At 33.5% G+C, this 17,063-nt stretch overlaps 1 protein-coding gene across 1 annotated transcript in view; it reads right to left on the reverse strand.

Annotated features, from left to right (window-relative positions):
- Positions 1-12,317: 12,317 nt before the first annotated feature.
- The window catches only part of LOC130446871 (succinate dehydrogenase [ubiquinone] flavoprotein subunit, mitochondrial-like), a 137,438-nt gene continuing 132,692 nt past the window's right edge, over positions 12,318-17,063 (reverse strand). Inside the window, exon 11 of the mRNA XM_056783377.1 lies at positions 12,318-12,404. Coding sequence (XP_056639355.1) covers positions 12,318-12,404 — 87 coding nt within the window. The remainder of the gene's footprint in view (positions 12,405-17,063) is intronic.

Below are 17,063 nucleotides of genomic sequence, written 5' to 3' on the forward strand. Positions count from 1 at the left end.
TAACCTCAAAATCCATCGTTTTAATCGGTTAACCACCGAAGATATAGCAACTTGTGGGATATCAGTCAAACATCGATTATTACATTTTTTTAGATATAAAAATATATAATAATATAAATGTTTTTAACAATAAATTTCCTTATTTTGCTTACAAGTTCGTGTTAGAAAATCGAATATTTGATTGCTCTTTATAAATACACTTAATTGGAAAGTAAAGTATTCATTTAAGCGATGATGAAATAAATTTTTTTCGGTGAGTTTTTTCGTACGTGTTCCCTTACTGCGCTACATACACCATTGGCAAATGGTAATAATCTGAATAGCGATGAAATTAGTCACGTTAAAATCGTTTCCCGAGTTTGGTGGAGAAAAAATAGCCATTAATATATTTCCAATTTTCAATTCCAACATCACGTTCATATGAAGGGGAAAATAAAATATCTGATACGTTTCGTTTAATTTATGATCATTGGTCTCTTAGAGAATCTACGTTCGTTATTCTATGCACCATTTTTAATAACTCACTTTCAATCATTATACTGCATTGCGTTCATGAATATTCCTTAAAGCGGTTTTCCACCTTATTAAAACTGTAGACCTAAGTTCTGGTGTTATCTTCTCATGTTTTTCTTCAAAGCTCCTATCAACGACCCTATACTTTCGTTGAATGAGTATAATAAACTTTTTTTATACATATACAAATATAAATTTACGTTCTGGGCGTTTTGGGCGATCTCAATTCTCAACCCTGTCAAAAGCCTTCGATATGTTCAAGGCAATTGATTGCTCATATTGCTCTATTGCTTCAGTGCATAGGCACAGAAGATCTCCCTGATCTAAGTTTTCTAAAACTGTGTTGATGGTCTCTGATGATGTTGCAGTTTTGTAATTAACACCAAGAATAGTTGCAAGGAATATCATATTAAAAGCAACCAACAGGTAATGAGTGACCCATTCAGCTCTAAAGGTACTGAAATAGATTTTGGTGATGTTGTCCTTGGCAAATCAACTAATCTAAAAATAAAAAATAATGCATAACATTCGAATCATTGAACAAGTAAAATATTTATTTAGCAGAGAAAGAGTTCACAGTCAAATAATGTGATATTTGTATGATTCGTATATTATTTGGCAAATGATTGACCGAATTTCAAAGAAATGATTCTTTTCAATTAACGACAAAAATATTGAATAAATTGCACAAAAATGATAACGTTGAAAAAATTCGATCGTGTATCACACAACGCTATGTAGTCAAGCATAAATCACTAGAATTGATTGATAGGTTATCAGACAGTTTGGATATAAATAAAAATTATAACAAACTCAAGAAATCAGAATCAGAAATTGAAAATTTTTCAAATAATTTATTTCATTCTGTTCAGTCAACATCAGAATAACCCGTCAATTTGTCTTTGATCACAAAACAACGAACATGTAAGAAATATTTTCAGCAATGTTACACTACAAACAATGAAATATCACCATATATTTACCATATACTAGGAAAAAGTTACTGGGCATAGTGGTCTAGAGAAAGAGTCGAATTTTCGATGAACAGGAAGGCAAGACCACGAATCTGAGCAGTGCTGCCCCTTTGGAGGCGACCCGTTCTAGTTTTCCTGTCACTGGACTCTGTTGTTTGTTGCTTATATGTACTGAGTACATGCCCTGTTTTGCCACATTGTCAACATTTATTTTTTTTTGACTTCTTGTGAACCATACCTTTTATTTGACGATCTGGTCCAGTTTGTCTTCGTCCTCGTGGCTGCATCATTTTGAAGAGCAGCAGACAGGACATTTACTAAGATTTTCGGATGGGTTATTCGAAGCGTCCTCTATATATTTTATCATTTTCTCTGGTACTGATAAATAAGCACATCAGACAAGCTGGACGATGTCTACCTCGTACAGTTGAAGAATTTCGTCACGATTCAGCCTTCGGTTCTTTAGCTGCGATTGGTCCAGGTGATCTAGATGTTTATAACTATATCATATGTACAATCAATTTGTGGACTTTTTGAAGTCAGTTTCTTCAAGGGGTATCGTCTGGAATACATCTAAGGAGTCCCCTTCCTGTGCAGTGGTTTAAAAAAACTATCCAGGCCAAAAGTGAAGGAATAAGAATAAGATTGGAAGGAACCAGAACAGGGGAATTCAGTTGTTTAAAAGCTCCTGAATTTGATCTCATCTAGGGAAGTCCTGAAGCAATTTCCACACAAAGCTTTAGTCATATTACTAACCGCAACAATTCGTTATTGATATGCATACCTAAGCTATATCATTAAAATAAACGAAAATATATACTCAAAAAATACGATCCAAGCAAAAATAAATGATTACCTAACTGAACAGATACCTGCAAATAGGGGCATTAGGCAAGGGGACTCTCTCAGCCCGCTCCTATTTAACATAGTTATGGATGAAATCATAAAACAAGTACGCAAACTAAGAGGACACAAAATGGGAAATAAAGAAGTCAAAATCCTGTGCTATGCAGACGATGCGGTACTGTTGGCGAAGAACGAGGACGATCTGCAAAGGCTACTGTACCAATTTAACAAAACAGCAAAAAAGTTCAATATGATAATATCAGCGGCAAAGACAAAATCAATGGTTACTTCCAAGACACCGATCAGATGTAAGCTTGTGGTGGATAACAAAATAATACACCAGGAAATGAAATTTAAATATCTGGGAATCGAAATATCTGGACACGGGGACGTGGAGACGGAAGTAAGAAACCAAGCTGAAAGAGCCTCAAGAGCAGCAGCATACCTAAATGACACAATCTGGCGAAATAAATACATTCGAACTGAAGCAAATGCCCGCATATACAAGACTGCAATCAGACCTATATTATCCTATGCAGCAGAGACCCAACCTGAGACCTCTAAAACGAAACGGATATTGGAGACTACAGAAATGAAAATAGTTCGAAGAATAGCGGGAAGAACACTAATGGATAGAGAAAGGAGTGAAAACATAAGACGAACATGCGGGATAGATAACATCAATGACTGGGTGCTAGATAGAAAGATAAAATGGAATGAAGACCGCATGACGGAAGAACGAATTGTGAAAATATGAAGGGACAAATCACCAGCAGGACAAAGAAGTCTTGGAAGACCTAAGAAAATATGGATTGACAATCTCAGAAGAAGAAGTTATTAAGAAATTGTAACAAACAATTGTTCCTTAAGCTAGATGAAAATAATATCATCCCGTGTCATGAATTTGATTTAAGAAAAAAATTCAACACTCAACCAAGTTCATAGAATCACAAATCAAAAGTCCTCGTAGGCTAACAATCTGTGCTTTACCGCTTTCTAAGTCTTGGCCCAGATCTTTGATGAAGTTTGGCCCATGGGCTTAAATTAGAAGTATGTTACTACCAAGTCAATTTTCAGAACTACTGAAATCTTATATACCGAGCAGATATTTCAGAGTAAAAAAGGAAGATACATACTCTCATTAAACAAACATCAAAACAGGAGTACCCTCTAGTAACTATAAACAATGCTCAAATTCCTCATAATAACAATGCAAAGTACTTGCAAGTGATACTTGATAATACACAACACTGCTCCTCTACAAACAGATATTGATATCCGGTATACAGATTTGGGTCTGTGCCGGTAAAAATGAAATTTGAATGATATATTTCCAAAATAGAATATTGAGGAACATCGTTGATGCATCTCGGTACTGCCGTAACAGTGATTTCCATAGGGACCTCCATGTAGAAACTATCGACCATACAATAGCCAAATTCGCTGGTAGCTATGAACAACTAGTCCCAGAGATGGCTACAAAAAACAGGGTCGATAAGATGCGAGCCATTTCAGCTTGTCAAGTGGCGGCCCCAACATTTTGTAACGTGCGGTTTAAGCCTCAAATAAGAGCGGTGTAATAATGCAAGAAGTTTTGCAGACCAGAAAACTTCCTAAGAAAAGCAAGAATTAAACAAACAAAGTCTATTGATAATTAGCCCAGTAGATGAATTAAAAAAAAAATTGGAAGCCCCTTTTTGGGTTACTTTTATAAAATCACGTGCGCGATAAAAAAATGCAACTAAAATTACTGCACATTACGGTATGCTGAAAATTAAGTGCTTATAATATAAGAATTTCCACGCTGGTTCAGTTGGGTTGAAAAAAAATTGCTCATTAATCTTAATCAGATTGTAATAACAGAGAAATTGGATATTTTCTTCAAAAAAAAACACCACTTGACGTGTCAATGGCTTATTTTGTAGACGCTATAGTTCGATGGAGGAGATGAACAGCAAAACTGACATGTAAGGAATCGTATGATTATACACCTAATAAAAATGAGAATTTTTTTGTTATCTCTACATTACACCACGATAATAAGATCGACTTCTCCAGCGGTGATGTGTAGAAACGCGAACTGTTATAATTTCATAACATGACCAAAAAGGATGTCGGCATTGTTGTCCGCTACATACGATGTCTCTAAAAATAACCGCCGTTGGCCCCTATCCCTCTTTTTCCCTTTCAGCTTTTGCTTTACTTACGTTACTTCATAAAGAAACTCTCATTATCCATTGTGAAGGAGGAACGCCAATTTAATCGTCATCTAAATCCAAAAATTTGGCTCAGCGTACGTAGAAAAGTTTCGAATATTACCAACAACCCAATGCCGAGTTGACCTGGAGTAGGTGATAACCGTTAAAAGGCGTCCAAAAAGTGTCATATTTGTCCAAGAACGAAGACGCATAACATTTGTATAAAGTGTAATGTTACATTTGCCTAGAGCATATTGCTCAGATCTGCACCGAACGTAGAACTCAAGATAGCGAAGAAATTGAATAAATGTGCTGTAACTGATTTCTTCATTTTGTGGTAAATATTTTACGTTTTCTATATTTTATATTTTTTAGAGTTTTCCTTTTTAACAAAAAACTTAGTTTGGCGTTTTCTTCAAATGCGTTTCCATTTTGAATATTATTTGCCAGTTGGTATTAAATTATTTTAAAAAAAAGTATAGCAGTTTAGTACTTTTTTCGCAGTGAAGGGACTAAAAAACTAGTTCTCAGCAATAATGAAGCTAAAAATTGGAAAATAATTCTAGGTATTAATTTACTGATTACTGAAATTGATATATTCTTGATGATCAAACTCAAATCTATTGTTACAAAACGAAGTCAGTTTAAAAATATACAAAGCATCCCACTATAATAGTACATTACTTTTTTATCAGTAATTTTCCTTCTTATTCCAAAAATTATTTCCAGCTTTCTATTTTGATTATTCTGAACACAAGTTTTTAGTTTTCTGTAATTAATTATTATACTATACTATACTATAATTGATTTTTATTTTTTCACCAACTTCGGAAGCTTACTTCTGGGTGTTTTTAAACTGTCTTTTATCTCTTGCTATTTAGATCAATTTGATATTTTAAACCCGTCTTCGATTTTCGAAAACTGTTTTGTGGGTAGCAGTTGAAAAGTCATTATCTAATAAAATAGAAATGAAAATACTTGTACAGAGGTAATAAAATCTGTGGAGGTCTGGTTTACAGAACAAGAAGAGGAGAGTAATAAAATATTTTGATATTGATATTTTGTTTTGTAGGCTAAGAATTTTTCAATATATCCTCGTATATGAACTTATGAATGAAAATACACGTGGTTTTGTACTTGAATTTTAATGCAATTTATTGCAAGGTGGGCTCTATCGAATATCTTATCACTATCATCATGCTCCCCACATTTCCATCTCATAATATTCAAGATTTCAATTCTTATATCATGTATGCTTTTCTGACCAAAAGTGTCATCACAAAATTTGAATAACCTCAGCTTATTTCTTCTGAGAGCCAAGCTCAGGACATACATTTATTCTCACAATCAGTTTTTAAAAAAATCGTGATATCCGTCTCCGTGATCCTAAAGTTGTTCCATAATCAAAATTTTTTATTTAAATAAGTAAAAAAGTTGTCGCACTCTGGGCGCAATCAGTGAATATCAACAAAAATCTAAATTTATAAAAGGAAGTTTCCATGGAAACATAAACCAAGGAAAATATCGATAATTTCATTTTTCTACGTCCTTTATAATTTTCACGTTTTTTTTACATTCATTTACATTCATAGAGAATAATTTCTGAATCGATCAAAAAGCGTGAAACAATAGTTCATTTTTCACTGAACTATTAATTTTCAGTTTTAATTTGTTATTAGTTTTGATTGACTATTACTTATAGTTTTTGTTTACACAATTTTTTGAAACTAATTAATAAAAAACACGAAGCTAATCAACAATCAAACAACTGATCATTTCAGTTTCAGTTTTACGTGTTTCATTTTTCATCTTAAACACAACCATACTTTGTTTGGAAATGAAATATTACATTTTTGAAAGCTTCGTAAACAAATAAAATCATGGAGATAAAATAATTTTCAAACCTCATACTATCACAAATTTCTATGAGTCCTTATCTTTACTAATTAACATAAAGCTTTTCCATCAAAAGTTTTAAATTAGAATTAAAGCTTCTTCTTCCTAGCCTTCATTCTGACAAAATCGTGAATGATGTTGTCAAATGATAATTTTTCAGCTGTTACATTTCCCATGCTGAGTAACACTAAATGATTCCATTCGTTCTTACCAGTAGTCGCACGTAAGTGATTCTTTATTAATGATAATTTGCTAAAGGCTCGTTCACTCGACGCTACACTCACTGGTGCTACTAATGAAAGTCGGTTGTGCATATCTGGGGGAAAGCCGACTGTGGTCCTTTCTTATAAATAAGGTTAGGGCAGATGAAATGTGTCCACTAAGAAAAAGTTTCGGTTGCTTACGGACCTTAAAAAAATTCCATCTCTTCCATCAGATACTCATGATAAGATCTGACGGAAGGTTGACGGGGTAATGGATGCAATATCTATGTTAGTTTTATAGTTTGGTTCGTACAAGTAGTTTTAGTGGGTGTGGAGGGATCATCTTCTTTGTCAGCATCAGAATCGTCTTTGTCTTCTTTGGAGCTTAGCTATGACTATTCTTGTACTTCAGGAGGAAGGATTGGTGGAAATAGTCTTTAAAGTTTTAACTGTTTTGACGGTTTTTGTGTGAAGTATTGAATTCCATAAGAAGGAAGTCAAAAATCGTATAGACAACTTCTACTTTTAGACGTTCTTCAAAGTATTTAAAGTATTCATTATTAGATTCATCTTTTATTTTTGCAGAATCTAGTGATATTGAACTGAGGCTCTATTTGTAGTTCCATGTTGTTTGATTCCTCTACAAGTTTATCTCGTCAACTTTTAAGCATTTCAACATCACTTATAAGCTCTTTGATGTGCTCGCTTGCATCAGGAAGACAAAGCTTAGGGCTTTGTAAGATCTGGTTTTTGATATCTATGCATTTCAGAAGCTTGTATCATACTGTGATGAAAGCTAAACAAATTCATACGAAGCCATCCATACAATCAATTTATTCACATCCGTTTGAACTTCAGCTGATGAATCAATTTCACTACATATTGTCTTAGAGGTAGAGTGAAGTGATATTCTTGATTTTTCCTGAAGAATTTTTCACCTTGAAAGGCTAGCTGAAAACGTGATATACAGTTTTTTGATATTGTCAAAGTAAGATTGCATATTTATACTCGTTTCCATTGCATGGACATCACAAAGATTTAAAGTATAGGCAATGCTTGGTGTAGAATACGCATATGGATTTTCTTGAATAATTCTGCTCTGAACACCTTTGCGGCTTTATCATAAACTTGACCTCTGCATAATTTTGCATCCAATTGGCATTCATTCAATTTTTGATTGTTATGTCAGCTACTTTTCTTTTCAAAGATTTCCTAAATTTCTCGTAAACCTCCCAATTTTTATCTTGTCACAAAACATATTGAATAATTAGACCCAACTGTTCTTTGTGGAACATGTCAATTGACTTCCTCGAGTGTTAAATTTCAAACTTCGTTGGCATACAACTCCAAAAATGCATTTTGGCGTTTTCTGACTTTCTGCTGTCAATTTTATTTTGCGTCTTGACCAACATAAGCATTGTAAACCTACCAACTAACAGTAGGGTTGCCTGAAGAAGTCCACTGTCCAGTTCGATCCTCTTAGTGGCAAGTTTTTTTTGGTTAAAAATATTTTAAGATTTATAATAACTTTCAAAGTCTTTCTCCATGTTTCCTCTTCCTTTTTTATGCTTTGTTGTCTCAATTTCTTTTGAGTTTTTAAAAGAAAAATGAGGATCTTTCCATTTAATGTTATTTTTTGAATGGCGAGGATTGGATTCATTCCTACTTTTTCATCTTATTCTTTCTATTAGTTTTATATTAGGAGTAGTGAGTGATTCCGGCTTCACAGACAGTGGTTTTAAAATAGAATAAGCCCACTCAATAAGAATGCAGCGGAACTTATAGAAAAAGTAAAAATATAATCAGAATGTGAAATCACCAAAACGCAATAACTTATTTCCACCACACACTTTGCACTAACAACAAACAGTGGCGCGAACGACGATATCTACTGTGAAGGTTTGTATGATAAACAGGTTGACTAGAATTCATTAATCAAATGACGCCACTGAGGTTTAAGCATAGTGAGCAACTACGCATAAACATATTTACAACTGTAAAGACAGTCGCACCTGGACGTGGATTTGTAGATCGCACTCTCTCTGCCGGAAGTATATGCTCTGGTCTCTCAATTATTTCACGACTATAACTTTTGAGTGGTGTATTCTAAAAATGAGGCCTCTTGTTAGGATCTCCTTGGCCTCATGCAACAGATCAATTTGCCCCCTCTCACGGCGGTCCTGATGTTGGGATGTCGACAGACATACCAACGGACAATCATTATTCCCGAATATCAATATCTATCTAAGTGGATATAATCTGTATTTATCCTTTTTTTCAATTATTTTTATGACACTTGCAAAATAGTCAAGCTGTACTTGTTAGTAGTGGAATTATTACATAAAAAAAGTATAAGTTCTCCCCTTTCTGGAACTCTGTTTGAAATTTTAACGATGAAATTCAATTTGATCTGTTACCATATTAATTATTCATATCAAAAAACATGCTGGGCACATTTAAACATTTTCAATCAATAGGTAATTTTACATTTAACCTGATGTTTTCTGTTAGCCAGCTCCGAATCGTGGCCAATGTTGTTTATTCATCCGTAACTGTCACGATACAATGATCGAAGAAAAAATATTTAGTTCAGTGAGCCTCAATAAACATGAAAGGAATCAAAAAGCCCCACATTTCAGTCCCTTCCAGACCAATACAGGAAAATATGTTCGGGCATATATTAAGTTGGCTTATAAAGGATTAAACAAGGGTTGAAATAACGCTATGAGATTTTTCTGTTGCGCAAGGCTAATGTCGGTATTCTCCAGATAAAACGGCTCCGGATTGCAATTAGCAACGCTTTTAATTATATCCGTATTAGAAGAATAAAACTGGATGAAAAGATTATTTAATTAGTCAGGACAATTGAAGTGTCATATCTTGGTGCTAAAGCTAAAAAAGTTCGCGTTAATTTAAATTTTACATTTTAATAAATTTCATAATTAAATCCTTCTCCATGAATAAAACTTAATATCTTTAATGAAATATCTGAACCGAAACTCCTTTTCTTCACTTTTTAATTCTAGAAGTAAAAACTTGAGGTTTTTCATAACTGGAATCGAAAATTCGGGTATATAAAAATCACACAGGGTGATAAATTCACATATTTGAAAAAAAAATAGCAAAATTTTATGGTCGAGAAAGTAGATTCCAATATAACATCATAAATCCGTGAATGAGAATGTCACGTGAAGCCTTAGTTGTTCCAAAATTAAATATAAAATTTTGAATAATCGAAAACTTGCTTTTATTCCTAAAATTTATAAAAATTCCAATATATTTCAATTATTGTATCAATTTTTTTCATTTTTACCAACAAAAATAAGTTGAGTATGTGTGATCTATAGAAAATATTCACAATGAGTGTAGGCCCCAACAAATTATTATTTCTAATAGACAGAAATTGTTGCGAAGATTATACTCGGATTTACGGTTTCCTTTGAATGAAGCATGGATATTTTAAAAAAGTTTGGTTAGACAAACAGATCATAAAAAGTCGTCAGGTATTTATGTATTTATGTTTATCTAACGGCTTTTCAATTCTTACGTCATAATGCAGGCTGCCTTTAAATAGCATGCATATTGGAGGTGCTAAAGGTTTTATTGATAGAGGTTTGCTTCATATTCTACGAAAGACGACCAATGAGATATAGTTGATAATATTTTTAAGAATCACATCAGTCAAACGCTAGATTTATTACCGACCAATTTTGTAAAAGTAATGTACGATGTTATGCATCATTCATGATTTGAAAAATCGTAACTTGATGCTTAATGGGAAAATCTAAACTCTTCAATTAATAACTTAAGAAATAGTAACAAAAAAGAAATTACGGCTGAGCTTCCGAAAAACGCCAATTAAATCGTTCAACCATAAAGGTTCAGCGGAAAAAGACACATGGTTCGAACGATTGCACACTAGTCACCGTCAAAGAATAATCATCACCAAGATTTGGTGCATTTCTTCTTCTAGTGGATACCTTTAGCAGTTTATTCCTTACGCGGAAGCTGCAAAAAAGAAAATTGATCTTGGACTTGGCGCGAGTTTAGATCTTGAAATTTTGTCGAATGTGAAAAATGTTCAGAATCATAATATCTTCTTCAAAAACTTTTTTGCTTCTCAAAAACTGTAGTTCTTTTGAATGCTCAAGGATTCTTCGATACAGGGACGATTCTCGAAAACAGTAAAATTACAGAATAGGAATATAAACTGACTGTATTTTCCTGAAAGGCAAATTATTTATTGTATTGTATGATATTCTAGGTTTACTGAACGAAGCTGACTTTTCCTATTCATTTACCGAGGGTCGACTATTTATTGATTTTGTAAACACAACTCTAAAGGTAGTTTCGTCTTTTAGCTAAAAGGAACAGCCAGCAGTTTCCGTTAGTTATCATGTGGATATTAAAAATAGAACATATTATTACAAAGCATAAATTACGAAGGATAATAAGGGGACTGTCTAAACTGATCTCAAGGTTGCTGCATTACTTACAGGACAGCAGGAGCCACAGCGCCAGACACCACCATCATTTGTTACCTCCTCTGCACATGAAATTGAGGCTCAATAATTTTTTCACTAAAGTCTAAGAGACAGAAGGAAATTAATTCCTTCATTTTGAACAAAAATTCCTGTGTATAAGTTCAGCAAAGCTTATAGAAAAAATATTTGTTGGACCTTAAATGCAAGAACTTTTCAAGGACGAAAATTTGGAAACTACACTTTCTAGAATGGAGAAGAGAGCTCGCATGCCTTCAAAAATGTATGTTGAAACTTCCTGGGGAACAAAATGTCGAACAATTACAAACATCTATGCAATCTCATAATGCCTAAGGTTGGAATATGTCACTGAACCACTCCCGTTCAGAATTATTTCCCGACAATTTGGGTGTAGTTTATGCAAGCAAGAAGAGAAATTTCACTAGAAAATTGCTGAGATGTACAAACACTACAGTGGAAAATGGACCCCAAATATGCTAGTGGACTAAGGTTAGACCTTTAATCTTGAAACCGCTCTTGGCGAATATAAGCGAAAAAAGACAACCAAATGCATTGTTTGAATGTATTTATCTCATTGTGATACAATAAGGAGTATGTTTATATTAAAATTAAATAATAGATCACTAATAAATTGGGATTTTTATCATTCTATGAAAGAGTGAAACCGAGTACAAATTAGAGTTCAGTACAACACAATAGACGCAAAAATGAAAAAAAGAAATAAAAGGTGCAGAACAGTGTTATTAGTTAATTTCGCGATGTTTGTTCTTGTACATTGAATGGTGTATTTTTAAAATTTGTTTTTTGAGGTGGTCATACTAAAATTGAGTGAAAATTCAGAAAAGAAGATATCAATATGTATTTTTTTCTGCACTACAATTCTATGTATCGAAGTTTGTCATATAAACTGTATTATCATGCAAATAAAATATAGCTCCCTATACGATAGAGCAATCATTGATTTCGTTAGCCAGATGTTCACCCTCGAATTAGAGATTTCAGCGACTCCTGTTCCCAAAGCAATTAGAGTCGAGCTAGCTGACAGTCCTATATCAGAGATCAAGGATACGCTATCATTGAAAAACTAATCAAGTAAATAAGAAACGGTTCTGACAAAAAATATTTATTGAGGATACTAGCCGAAAATTACCTATATAATTATTTAGTTGCATATAGATTATTTAACTAATACACCCTTGGTTTTGGTGGGACCGGTGGACACTCATCTTCGTCCAATGTGCAATCGATTACCGGGCGATATGTGAAGCAAATCTGAAAAAAAATATGTTTCATGAAAGCCACGAAATAATACTAATACTACAATAAATTTTTATACATCTATAGCAAGATTTTTACTGTACTTCCCAGCGGGATTAGTTAGTGTCAAACAGTTGACCTCATTTATGAAAAAATATTGATTTGCTTGGACGTGGGTTACCTGGAAGGTTAGTAACTTCAATATATTTGATGGATTTCAGTTATAATGTCTAGAGGTACACCCAATATATTTTCACATTCGTATTGCGTTCCATGAGTTCTCAACCTAACTTAGAAAGAAATGTCATAAAGAAATAAAAACACACTTTTCTGAATGTTTGACTAAACTTCTATGCGACTATAAAAATATGATGCATCGTAAAAGTTGAAATGTTCGAATAACTTCAGTTCAATTTCATCGTTGCTGTTAAATATTTCACCCCTTAACTCGACCTTCAGCTTTGCGGACAAAAAATAGTCTGACGGGGCCAGATCGGGGCTAATCGGAGGTGAGTGTTTAATTTCTGTGAAGATACATTCCCCTTGGAAAGAGAAGCAGTATGAACTGGAGCATTGACATGAAACAAGCGACACAGTTAATTTTGTTATGCCTTCATTAGATATTTTCTTATACAATTGCCTTGGTAAATCATAGTAATATGTCTTGTCCGCGGATGTTTTTGATACTTCAAAGTCAATCAGAAGGATACCCTCGAGGTCCGAAAATATTTTAGCCATTACTTTTTGAGTGCTTTTCGTGACTTTTTAGCATGGGTATTCCTTTCCGTTGCTACTCCGTGGAATCTCTTTTCTATATCGGATCATAGTAAAGCTTTAAAAATTGTTTCTGATCCCCAGTAAAGCAAATTGAACCAATTTTTAATTGTTTTGAATCGTGGATACAAGTTACCGTAAACTGGTTTTGATTTGTCTTGGTGTTAATCCTTCCTAAGTTCAAAATCTGTGATAGTTTTCAAAATAACTTGACTAAGTTGTGGTTCGATCTCTACTATAATAAAATGGATCGAAGCAGCAAGTTGAAACTTTTTATGAAGCTTGTTGAGACTTGTCGCTAACGCGTGCATGAAAATTTTTAGGAACGTTCTCTATTTATTACACGATGCCCGCACTACTTATAACAATTTTATATAAAAATGTTTTTCATTTTTCTGCAGAGTTGAGCACAATTTTTATTTTTAAGATATGTCCACTTGCACATAGTGCTAAATTTGGTAGAAATAATTTTATTGGCGAATCAAAAGCGGCTATTCCAACTAATTTTCTAGTAACCCTATTCAAAATTCGTGGCAACAGATGATCCCTTTTGAACTAATTCACTATGCCCTCATAATCTAAGTAGAACAGAACAATAACCACAACTTGGATCGAGGACAAATCCATGGTCTTGACAAAGGGGGGGTCATTAGTATTAGGACGAGTCCTCTTCAAAGACATGGCATTTTAAGTCTTTTGCCCACAAAATATAAGTTAATTACGTTGTTTTTGACATTCATATTAATTAGTTAATGTCATATTCTTCTACTTCTTAGTCTTGAATTTCCTGAACATTTTTGTTTTATTAGGTATTGTTTTGATATTCGAAATATTTGGGGGTATTAGCTCCCTTTATCCACGGTGTAAAATAATTCGTACTTTTACATATTCCTACTAAAGCCCTCTTATAAGAAATAAAGAACCAAGTTATTTAATCCAGGGTTTAGGGAGGGGACCATGACCCCGATGACCTCCCCCCTGGATCCACGCTTGACCTGGATTCACAGGTCTTTTAAGAGCAGTAGTTTCCCATTTTATTGTAAGGTAATCGACACAGACTCATATTTCATTTCGAGTATATATAATAAAATATTATAGTTTATTGGGGTCTTGTCTCCGTTTTGCATATTTTCATTATTTTTGAGGGACGTTCCAATTTCTTAAGAGACTAATTTTCACTTTTAAATTGCTCATACTACTGTTGATCAGTCTTGGAAGTTATTACACTACTTACACAAATTTTGAGATTGTTTGGAATTTTTTCTCTATTTGAAACACAGCTTAATGTATTATTCAGGATCCATGTTTCACGACAAGTAGTTATGTCAGTGGAGAGACAAGCCGGAACTAATTAAATTTTTTCAAAGTTTATCTCAACACACACATAAGAGTTGATATTTAAAACTACTAAACGCAACGTGAATATTTGATGACACCTCGTAAAAAATGCGACACTTAAGCGGATATTCTGATGAATTCATTTACTATATGTTACAATCCCATAAACCCTTCCTTCAAAGTAAAATCCTTGTAAGTAATATTGATAGTTTTAAGCTTCCATCAGTTTCAAATTCCTCTATTCGCCTGTTCTATTTGCCGTAGTAATCTCTGAAACTTTTGAAGTAACCAAAATGGTTTCAAACCTTGTATTAAATGGGTTTAGAAATGTGAATCATCCTATTTGTACTTAAAATTTACTCAAGATTTTGTAATATTTTGAAAGATCACAACAGTGATGATGATAGTTACCTATATGAATCAATGATGTTTTGGACGATTGCCAAATATGAGTAACCTAGAGCCTGACGACTCAGAGATTCATTTTGTGCATGAGATGCACATCAAGGTTAATGCAAATAACATAATTTTCTACTCAAACGAACAATTTCTAACGTGAATATAGTCCCATGTTACCTGTTGTTTGCAAATATGAAATGTGCATTACGTTCGAAGATTATGGAAGTGTGGAAGGTGTTTGAATATTTGAGATATTACATTGTAAGCAGTGTTATATGGATACTAATATTATCGTTAATCTTCGCAAACTTTGAAATCGTATGAGATCAATTAGAGGCCATAATATAAACCAATCACCAAACTAAATTAGTCATCTTTGAATTGTCAATATTGATGTATTTGTATGTTGAAGAAGATTCAGCGTTGTTGTCAAGCAGAAAATAGACGAATATGAAAATAGATGGACATGTTCAAATATTTTCATTCAAGTTCACAATTTGATTACAAATCAATTATATAATATCGTTATTCATTTATAGGATTCATTTTAATTATACAGAGTGAATTACCTGTATTTATGCGGTGTGTAGAGGTAATTAATGCTACCATCCAGAATTATTTACAGTCATACAGGTTATTCAAAACGTAGTAACACAAATCAAACATACGATTATATCAATAGAATGCTCTATACTCAATCAGTTTCTTCAGTTATACATGAAAACTTGGATTGAATTTGACTTAGGTTTCATGTACCGAGGTTTCCGTGTTTTTAGGATATTATTTTTTTTCGCGGATATGAAGAGTTGGCGTAGAAGTGTGATCCTAATTTGATTAAATAAAAAGAAATTCACAGATATGATTTAGAATATATTGATCTATCAATCAAGATCTTTGCTTCATTATTTCATAATATGTTGCTCAGGTAATGATCAAATTCAAACATGGATTAGTTTTTCATTCTAGTGTTTAAGGATTCCCTATACGTATAAGTTTAAACCACTTTAACGCCTTTCAAATGAAAGTATTGCATTACATAACGATGACCAAATTTGTGTTCACTGAAAACTCTTTCTATTGATGGCTTCCAAACAAATACTAAACAACGTCGCGTCTTCAAATTTGAAACCTATTCTGTATAGATTGTGCACTTTCTAATACAGTGGTATTTTTCAAGCTACCGCTATCTCCAGGCCAGGCCAGGTCCTTCTGAGACCTTCCTTATAGAGTCATAAATAATTGTATTATTGTGTAGGAGACTGCTGTCACCAGTGCCGGAACGGCACAAGGGTGAGAGAATTATTTTCTTCAGTGGAAAGGAAATCGTTTGAGGGTTACTACGCTTCTAAAGAAAATGCTGTGAGTTGCCAGGGCTTACAAACTCTCTCGGGTATTTGTTCGAGGTTTTTTGCTTCACCCGCGCCTTTCTTACCTTTAGTAGCCTGGTCGTTTTTCTTAAATGAAAAGTGCACCAAGACTGGAAGATAATTCGGGAGTGTCAATATCGAATAATAGATCTGACACTTCCAGCGATGAAACAATATATAATAAATTGGACTAACTGACAAAAATAGAATACAAAGACAAACAAAAAATTATGCATATGCAAAATCTACAAAATTTTGTTTATCAGGGCGGAATCGAATTTTGGAAATTTCCTTTGGTTACAAAATTACAAAATCCATACCTCTCTGCATGATTCACGAGTATTGATTGATATCTAGTTAGCCTAGACCAGTTCCATGCATAAACAAAATATTGCGTTACCATAGCAACGAACAATAACTTATTAGAAGTGTCAGAAGTAAACCAGAATTACGCAATAAATTAAAAGAAAAAAGATGTCCACCGAAATTGTGACAATCGGAAAATTGGAGAATCGAGCCATCATCAAGTACATGTATTTAAAAGGGTTAAGAGGTAAGCAGATTTACGAAGATATGCTTAATACCCTTGGTGATGAATGTCCTTCGTATGCGACCGTGAAAAATTGGACTGCAAGCTTCAAAAGAGGTAAATTTTCCATTGAACATTATGACCGATAGGGAAGGTCAGTTTTTATATCAGTCCCCGAAAATATGGATACAGTTCATAACATGATTTTATCAGACCGTTGAATTGGGCTAAAACGGATATCTGAAGTACTGAATATTTCATACGAAC

The sequence above is a fragment of the Diorhabda sublineata genome, chromosome 7 (genome assembly GCF_026230105.1).
Source record: "Diorhabda sublineata isolate icDioSubl1.1 chromosome 7, icDioSubl1.1, whole genome shotgun sequence".
NCBI lineage: Eukaryota > Metazoa > Arthropoda > Insecta > Coleoptera > Chrysomelidae > Diorhabda > Diorhabda sublineata.